Source organism: Myotis yumanensis, unplaced genomic scaffold (assembly GCF_028538775.1).
Source record: "Myotis yumanensis isolate MYYU_CA2020_CCGP unplaced genomic scaffold, mMyoYum1.0.hap1 SCAF_17, whole genome shotgun sequence".
Taxonomy (NCBI): Eukaryota; Metazoa; Chordata; class Mammalia; order Chiroptera; family Vespertilionidae; genus Myotis; species Myotis yumanensis.
The window spans coordinates 12,166,652-12,176,164 of NW_027223768.1; the positions used below are offsets into that span (position 1 = coordinate 12,166,652).

The 9,513-nt window shown below is 48.3% G+C and overlaps 1 protein-coding gene across 1 annotated transcript; it reads right to left on the bottom strand.

Moving 5' to 3' along the window:
• Positions 1–2,393: 2,393 nt before the first annotated feature.
• Positions 2,394–4,178, bottom strand: KPRP (keratinocyte proline rich protein). The gene has a single exon (XM_070397087.1). It carries the CDS (start codon positions 4,176–4,178, stop codon positions 2,394–2,396), a length of 1,785 nt encoding a protein of 594 aa, XP_070253188.1.
• Between the last annotated feature and the right edge of the window lie 5,335 nt (positions 4,179–9,513).

Consider the following 9,513-nt stretch of genomic DNA (forward strand, 5'->3'; position numbering starts at 1 on the left):
CCCCAGCTGTTAAAGCATGCAGACAGAAACAGTAGACACGTGGGCTCACACAAAGAAACATGCAAAGCCCATAAAAGGACATGCAGACACACACACTGCCGGGTACAGTTTCCTCTGAACTGCTACAAACAGGCTGTAACTTTTCTCTGTGGGCCTGTCTGGAGGCTCAGAGCTGGACACTGTCAGAGGAAGCGGAACTTTGAGGCCAACTCGGACTAATCCCAGGAGAGACGAGTGTGGGCCCTGAGCTTCTCTGGCCTCAGAGATGGCACTGAGGCTGGCTCCTGCACAGCCCTGGCCTGTGAGGAGCTCCAGGCCATCCGGGGCTCCCTGGCTCAGGCCCAGCCTGACTCACCTAGGCTCTGTATCAGTAGGTCTGGGGTGACACATTTGTATTTCTCACAAGGCCCTAGGTCAGTGGTTCTCAACCTTCTGGCCCTTTAAATACACTTCCTCATGTTGTGACCCAACCATAAAATTATTTGGTTGCTACTTCATAACTGTAATGTTGCTACTGTTATGAATCGCAATGTAAATATCTGATATGCAGGACGGTCTTAGGCGAACCCTGTGAAAGGGTTGTTCGACCGCCAGAGGGGTCGCGACCCACAGGTTGAGAACCGCTGCCCTAGGTGATGCTGATGCTGATGCTGCTGGCCCAGGTACCACACTTTGAGCACCAGTGTGCAAGGCTGCAAGCTATCAGAGCCAACAAGGGTTCTGTCTGTCCCTTTTACCAGTGCCTTCCTAGCAAGTAAGCAGTGACTATTGATCAATCAATCAATAAATGAATGGATTTCACAGGAAGAGCCTCAATTTTTCTTTATATAACACAGGTAGTCTCTCGTGTCCTCCACCATTGATATTGCATTACTAGATCCCTGGGGCAAGGGAAAGACATACTCAGAGCCAGGCCCTGTATTTGTGGTGCCCACTATGGTGCTGGAGCTGTGGGGGCCCTCTGGGGTTGTGGCCCTTGAGGAGGAAGTCACTGGATCAGACCTTCAGGACCCAGACCAGAGCTGCCTCCCTTTCATCTTGGTGGCCTTAGGTACTCTCTCCCTCTGAGGAAGGGATCTCCTCGGGAACACTAGTTCCCCAGCCAGTACTTGTCATCTGAAGGGAGTGTAAGGAAGCGACACCCCTGGCTCTCCTGCCCCTCTAAGCCCAACCTTCATGCTGCCAAGACCAACGTGCCTAATGGGATTTGGGAGCAATAGAGGAATGAAGAGTCAGCCTCAGATGCTCCCTTTTCTAGTATGTCCCCAAAACACAGCAGATAGTTTATTCTGAAATACAGAAGAGTGTATCCTGTGCAGAGTATCCCAGAGAGGCTAGGAGGGATCCCTTCTCTCTGCCTCTGACTCCATAGAGGTCACATGGCAGTGACTACGGCCCCAGAGCACAGCTGGGTGACCTGACCAATTCGGGCTTGAAGATCTTTACCCCTAGGCTAAGGAGCAAGAGCTATCCTCCTAGATTCCTCATTCCTTGTGTTTTTTCATCCATCCTTTCTCAGCAGGGGCCAGGGACACTGAGGGGACACAGAAAACCCACAAAGCAGACCGCCTGGTCTAGTCTAAGGAAAGTTCAGCCATGGGTAACAATAAACCCAAGAAGAAAAACAACAAAGAAAAGAAAAAGAAAAGTTTATCCCAGGGAGTCAGGATCCGAGTGTAGCATCACCTTTATTGTTACATGGTCTCCTCTGGTCCCAGGCTTGGGGTTGCCCATCAGGACAGATCATGGCTCAAGCTGCCAACCAACAAGCCTTGATGAGCAGCCGCCTGCCCTGGGAGAAGCAAGGGACTTTAGGGATATTCTGACTCCACTTAAATGGGAGTTTACAATCTAGCTGGGCAGGTCAGACAGACAACAGACACACCTGAAAAATAAAATAGTTCAAGAGATGTTGCAAGGCACTTGCCAAATGGATGGTGTGGATGATGCAGTGCATTCTAGGGAGTCAGCGCAGGCTTCTGAGAGTAGGAACAAGCAGAAAAGGCTCCAAGGAAGAGGTCTTGAAAGATGGGTTGGGTTTCAGATACTGGGAGTAGCGGAGAAGTGGTCCCGGGGGAAATGGACAGAGGCTTGGAGGCAGGGATGGCTAAGGTATGCCCTGGGGAACACCCAAGATGTGCCCTGGTTGTGAGACTGGTCTGGCTGGAACAGAGGATGCTTATGGGAGAGGAGTCTGAGGTGAGGCTGCAGAGGTGTCTGAGATGCAGGTGTGGGTCCTGTGATGACATGCAAAGGATGTCGCCTCTGCAGCAGGGAGCCTCGGACTATCTTTGGAGCATTGCAAACAAGAGCACGGAAATGGTGACTGCTGGGAAAGGAGGAGCCGCGTTGTCAGGGCAGGAGGAGGCGGGGATGTTTCAGCCGCGCTTCCTTTAAAAGTAGGCGCTCTTTACTCCAGCATAGTTCCCGCCTTTCACTCCAACAGAGGCACCTCCTTGGTCTCCATAACCACCCAGACCCTGCGGCTCTGGAAACACATCACAAGGTCCATAGCTAGCATCACCCTCTCCGCACTGTGTATAAGCAGCTGGGCCGCAGCTGGGGGCCTCCTTGTCTAGGCGGCCTGGGCGGGACTCATGACAGCCGAGGTCTCCGGAGCCCGGCATTGGATTTGGGCCTGAGCAGGGGCTGGGGCAGCGCTGAGGCTGCACACAGGGCTCTGGGCTTGAGCAGCGTGGCGGGAGGGGAATTGGCTCCCGACAAGGCTCTGGAAACTCACACCGCGTTGGGCCAGATCGTGGGGCTGGACGCGGGGCTGGACTTGGTTCCGGACACAGGCAGGGCTCGGGAAAGCACCGGGGCGGAGAACACCAGCCGCGCTCCGGGCTCGCGCACGGCGCTGGGCGTGATGGACGCGGGGCAGGACGTGGGCCCCGCGGCAGTGACGGCTCTGGACATTGGTCAAAACTCCGGGGTGGGCAGAAGCTTGGGAGTGGACGCGGCTCGGGACGTGGTCTCAGCTCCGGGCAGGAGGACCCCCAGGAGGGTCGTGGAGCACAACTCTCAGAGCAGCGTCCTATGGGAGGGATCTGAACGGGACACCGCTGCGGGGGCACCTGCCTGGGGCAGGAGGGCGAGGAAATCTCTATGCGGCACCTGGGCCCACGTCTCTGAGAGCAGCTGGAAGTGGGACGCTGAGCACCGCCGCTGTGATAGATGGGCTCAGAGCGGCGGGGTGGGGTGCAGTAGTTGTAGGAGCCCGAATCACATCTTGATGGCACGCAGCTGCTGTAGTAGGGCTCGGAACGCCGTGGAGGGGAGCAGCTGCGGTAGGAAGGCCGCATCTGGCAGGGTGGGGAGTAGCTCTGGTAAGAAGGCCGCATCTGGCGGGGTGGGGAGCAGCTGCGGTAGGAAGGCCGCATCTGGCGGGGTGGGGAGCAGCTGCGGTAGGAAGGCCGCATCTGGCGGGGTGGGGAGCAGCTCTGGTAAGAAGGCCGCATCTGGCGGGGTGGGGAGCAGCTGCGGTAGGAAGGCCGCATCATCTGGCGTGGAGGGAGGCATCTGGTGGTGCTCCTAGCGCGACGCTGCATGGGGAAGCCCCCGTAAGAGCCCTGGCTCTGGCATGGGGGTGCATAAGTGCGACATGAAGCCCGGGACTGACGCTGGGGGGCGCAGCTGCCGAAGGAGCCCTGATATTGGCACTGGGTGGAGAATCTTCCTTGAGTCTGGCATGCTGAGGGGTACGCTACATACCTCTGGACAGGCTGGGGAGCTGGGTAGGGTACATAGGTTTGGACGGGGCATTCCACGTAGCGAGTTTCTGTATAACAAGCTGGAGCACATTCTACAAAGCAGGTCTGAACAGGGCATGGGGCTCCACACTGCACGTAGCAAACCTCAGGCTGGCATGCAGCCTGGCTGATCACCTGCGTGGTCTGGGACTGGCCTAGAACCTGACCCTTCACGCTGGCGGTCTGAGACTGGCCTGAAGCCTGGCTGTTCACCTGAATGGTCTGGGACTGGCAGGGAGCTTGGCCCTTCACCTGGGAAACTTGAACTGGGCATGGTGCAGGGCACTCCATGATTTGCATCCCACAAGGGGCTTGAACTACCACCTGGCCCTGGGGAGAAGGGTACGGGGAGGGGAAGAAGGAGGAACCCTTCACACAGCACTGGGGGAGCGGCAGGCAACACGGAATCTGTTGCTGGTCACACATGGTTCCGGTGCAGACGTGTGTGCAGGACCTGAGGGGTAGAAAGACCAGCTTTAAGAGGGTGAGATTTGGGGAGGAGGGCCCAAGACATAGGGAAGACACCCTGTTTCCTCCCTGGCCTTTCTTCCCCAACCCTCGACCTTCGTTCCAGAATACTTGCTGAGTTGTCTGGACCCAAGATTACTCACTGTTGCCCAAGAAAGCTGCCTTGGATCTGCTGAAAGACCTGACGGAGGACAGCTTCAAGGGCACAGCTTCAAGGGCACAGCCAGGGTTGCAGGTGTCTGGCCTCTTTCACTGGAGGCTGGGCATACCAGTGTCCACCACAGGAGGGCGCTAACAACAGGAAGTTTCCCATCACCTCCTGGTTTCCTAAGTGGTGGGAGGGAGCTCTACAGAAGTGGAGGCCACCCATGCTCCCAGGCTGTCGTCCAAAGTGGGGACTCCCCAACCAGAGGAGCTTAAACTACTCAGACACATGTACTGTCCACACATGAAAAAAATGTGTATATAAGAACAAGCACTCAGGCACCATCTGTGCTCCAAGTATCCACTGGAGAGTAAAGAATTCAGTTAGTGATTGGGCAGCTCAATCCCAACATAAAATGTTTGTTTCTCTATAGTCAATTCTTCTTAGGTGAATTTGTTTAAACTGGCCCTCATGGGCATCGGTAAAAGACATACATACAAAACACCAGCCTCGGAAAGGCTCAGGACCAACATGACAACTTGCCCAGCCAGGTTGCTGTCCTTACTCACCTGCCAGCTTCAGAAAGGGCCACTCTGCAGCCCCTCTGAGAGGCAGGGTGGAGTTACTTAAGAGGGGGTAACCCACAAAGTGCCAGGTTCCTGATTATGAGACTGACATTCAGCCACACTTAAAGCCCACGCAGCAGGAGCATCACAAACGTGAGGTGGGGGACCCAGGCATACCACCCAACACCATACCCAGAGGGCAGTCCCCCCCACCCTCCCCAAGTCCAGCTGTTCAGGTACAGGCAGCCCAGTGACCAGTGTAGCAGGGAGGCTGGTTTGATAGCTCACCCAACAAAACACTTCTCAATAAGCTCCTGAAATACTGAAAATACTTTTCGTGAAGGGCAAAGCCTTCCATTCTCCATGTATAGAGAATATCTAAACACACATGCCCTTGGGGAAGGTAACCCTTCTACAGCCAACTCCGCTCACGGGGTGTAATTACTAATGCACCTTTTCTAGGGAGAGAGGTCCTGAAGAGAAAAAATGGTACCTGAGGATGAAACCAGGGTTATTGAGGGCAAATACGCTTACTTCAGTGCCCTATTTCTTCACACAGACTCCACAGATACCCTTCTTTTGTCCCCTGAAAGTCCACCAGAGTGTTCTCCTCTGGCTGATAGACCAGTCTTCCTTTGCTCCCAGCTTCCCCCCTCACTATGTCTCACCCTATGAATCTGAACACCCCCTAAGCATTAGCTTCACCCAACCCCAGGACCCTGCCCCTAGACTTACCTTCTTCAAGGCGAGCAGTCATTCAGACTGAGGCATCTGGACAGAAGGCTGTCTTTATATAAAGCGTTCTGGGTCTGGCTTAGACCATGAGACAATTGGTTGGCATCTGCCTGGCTCATCACCCAGGTTGGCATTCCAGTAGCCAGTCCCCTCCCTGTGTGCCTGTCCTTGCAGTCACCTACAGGGTGTGGGAGTGTCTCACCTCAGTGATGAAGCCTCTGGACTACAGAGGAGCAGATTCTTGTTCTCTTCCTCCTTTCTCACCCTGTCTGTTTCTCCCTCGCCCTTAGAAGAGCTGGTGGTGGGGATGAAGAGGGTTGACAAAGGGACCTGTTCTCCTGAATGATGACTCCAGGCCCCTACCTTCTTCCTTGTCTGACACTCTCACCAAGTGGATATCAAAGAAAAGCTCCCTAACCGGAAGCAGTTAACATCACCACAAAGGTACAGAATGAAGAGAACGTTGGGTTTGAGATGAATCTGACATCCCAGGTTGGCTACTTACAGTTGTGTGCTCTTTGTAACTGACTTAAGTTTGACTCAATTATCTGCAAAATGGAGATATTAACTCTTCTTTGCTGAGCTATTGTGAGGATTAAGGCAACTATTTTATGCAAAAGCATCCGATCAATAATGATATTCACAATATCCAACATCCACTCCGAGTAACTGGGGACCAAGCAGCAGACATAGCTGGACTGATGGCTGCTTGTGGTAACCCAGTCCTGGGCTGAACCACCTGATGTCATCACAGAAGGTGCACAGCTAATGCTATGGAGTCGTCCTTCAAGAGAGCAGTGCAGTGCAGGACAGAAATAATACACTGGCATCTTGTGAGCCAGATGCAGCCAAGATGCATATCTTCTTATCTTTCGCCTAAATCATTTTTGCTCGCATAGTTTTTTAAGTAATCATGGATATTTACAAACCGAGAGTTTTGTTTTGTTTTTTAAGATTACCGACATCTAGTTTTCTCTCAAAATTAAAAGATCAGGCATAGGTGGGCCCACCTGACTTCAACCTAATTAACATTTGCCCCTCTTAGGTAGGTCATATACTTTGATATTCTGTAATTCTCCATCTTTTTTATTACTGTATCCACAATGCAATGCAAAGGGCAAACTTCCTTTTATTATTTTACCTGTATTCTTATTTTTCTTTGGTGAAATTAAAAGGGAAGTGACATAATCCTTCCACCTGGATAACTTCATGTTTTTTAATGTAACTGTTTAGCCCCTATCAGCATTTAAAATTCTAGCCAAGCTTGTGAGCAGGGACTTTAGATTTATAGAGGTTTGGGGTTGAATCTGAGCTCTAGTACTTGCTAATGGGGTGAAAGCTACTTAACCTTCATGAGCTTAGATTCCTTACTTATAAGACAGAAAGAAGAAAAATAAGGAGAAGGATGAAGAGAAAAAAAGGAGAGAAGTAAAGAAAGAAGAATTAGAAAAGTCACAGGATTGTTGTGTGAATTAAATGAAATAACTAGTCTAAAATTTTAGTTTTTAATTAGCCATTTAGCACTCTGAACTTTAGTTTCCTCTTGGAAAGATGGGAGTGAAAATGCTTCATCAAGTTCTAATGAAGATAGAATCAAATAACGGGTATGAAAGTGTTTTCGGACCTATGGTGCACATGCCAACTATAGCTATGAAATCCCTTCCATGAGGAAGTGACTTTAGAGTCCAAGTTCTGGATCTTATCACTCATAACAAAGAGGTGTCCAGATGACATTTCAAACTTGAGTAGGGTCAGAGACTTTCAAAATGCCAGAGCAACAAGGAATTACCTGGTCCCATTCTGTCATTCTCAAGATGAGGATAAGCCCAGGGAGGGAGAGTAACCTATGCGGAGACCTAAAGCTAATGACTGCCTTGGAGTGACCATATCTCAGGTAGCTCTAGTCCCAAACAAGGACTCTTTCCACTACTACAGAGAAGTTATTTCTCTGATCACATCATTTGCCAAGGTGCTACAAACTTCGATAGCTCTGGACTTGATCCTGGCTAATCATAAAAGCAGTGAAATAAGAAAGTTGAGAACATAGACAAGATGGCCCAACCAGAATGTGAATTACTGAATCCTAATAGCTGTTTCTCTCCCACTCATCTCTTGATAGAATATGCACTTCTTGAAGGAGGAATCTCTATCTTATTCATCTTGGTATCTCCAGACTCCTGACTTAATATGAATCTGTTGATTGATGGATAGATAGATGAGTGGAAGGATGCTAGAAATTGGGCTTAGTTCACACATCTTAAACCACTGGACAATGCGTTATTATTGTTCAATTCAAAGACCAAAGACCACTACAACTCTTGTTACTTCTTGCTTCTTACAAAGATAAGTGGGACAAGGACGGGGATAGGTAAATTCTGCAGTTGACAATGAGGCCAGGTAATAGAATTTTCAACCATATAATTTTAGAGCCCAGTCACCAAGCAAAAAAATAAAACATCCAACCCCTGACATTCTTCCTTCTTTGATATGAAAGGTCCTAGAATTAGAAAATTGTCATTGGTTAAAAATGGAATTAGTACTGAGATTGTCTAAAGGTGGGGGTAGATATAGCGCATTCCTTTGTTCTCCAGGGAGGTTTAAAACTCTTAGAAAAGACATTCTTTATTTGGAGATGTCTTAAAACTAAATTGTCTCTTTGGATAAAACTTTAGTGTGGCCTTCGAATCTCTGAGCCTACTATATGTTTTATCACTGTCCCTGCTTTATCACAAGTTTTCATAATCCCCTATATGGACTGGTGGAATAGAGTCCTCACAGTTTTCTCTGCCCTTTGTCTTTCCTTCTTCCATGTAACTTTTAAAATAGCCTCAAGACTGATCTTAAAAAAATGACCCCAATCTTCAACACCCCACACAACATCAAAAAAATATATATCAAATAAAGCCATATATGGTGGTTTTCATTCTCTATGTATATCTTGATGTTCACTATGGCAGACCTTTGCAAATGTTATTTCCTCTTTCTGGAACGTCCTTTCATCTTTCCTTTATATAGAACTATTGCTCATCATTTGAAACAATTCCAATGTCATTTCTTTTGTAAAGTTCCTTGACTCCCCAAAGCCATGACTCAATACTCTATGTTCTGGCAGCACTTTAGACACACCCATCATCAGAGCTATCATGTGTTCTCTGATTATTTACATTCTTGTCTTCCACACAACCTATGAGTCCCTCCAGGAAAAGAAGTCTGTCTGTATCCCAGAAACAGGCACTGTATCCAGTGCATAGTTTTCATTTCACCTTGTTGATTAAGTAATTTAATTCCATGCATGCAAACATACACACACTCATGCATATTCATGCATACATATAAGTCTAACATATGTATATATTTACACTGCATTTTATAAATTGATTGGTTTCATTATCTACTGAAATATAATAAATAGATATATGATAATATAAAGGCCAGATTAAAAGTCACAATAAGTAGCAAAAGACATAGAGGATTATAGATAAATAGATAGATAGATAGATAGATAGATAGATAAAAAATATGTGTTATGGTTGTCTCCAGAGAGAGGTCATTACTTTTAGGGAGAAATATAAAGGCTATTTAGATAGAGGGGGCTGTTAGAAATAGGAGTGTAGGGTGAAATATAAATGGCTAGAAATATAATGATATAAACCTAGGAATATGTGATAATGTGGTGATTTACAAACGTGATATAAGATATCAAGAGAGCTAAATATATAGTTATCTACAAAATTATAAAATACATATAATTATAATAAAATATAGAGCAAAAGATAAATATTAAGTTATAGATTTTTTTAAATACATAATGTAAATGGTACAAATTGGGGGTGGGATGGGTGGTGTG

What these genes read in the sequence shown, in the direction of transcription:
- KPRP (XM_070397087.1), bottom strand. Translation starts at nt 4,178, where the DNA reads ATGTGTGACCAGCAACAGATTCCGTGTTGCCTGCCGCTCCCCCAGTGC.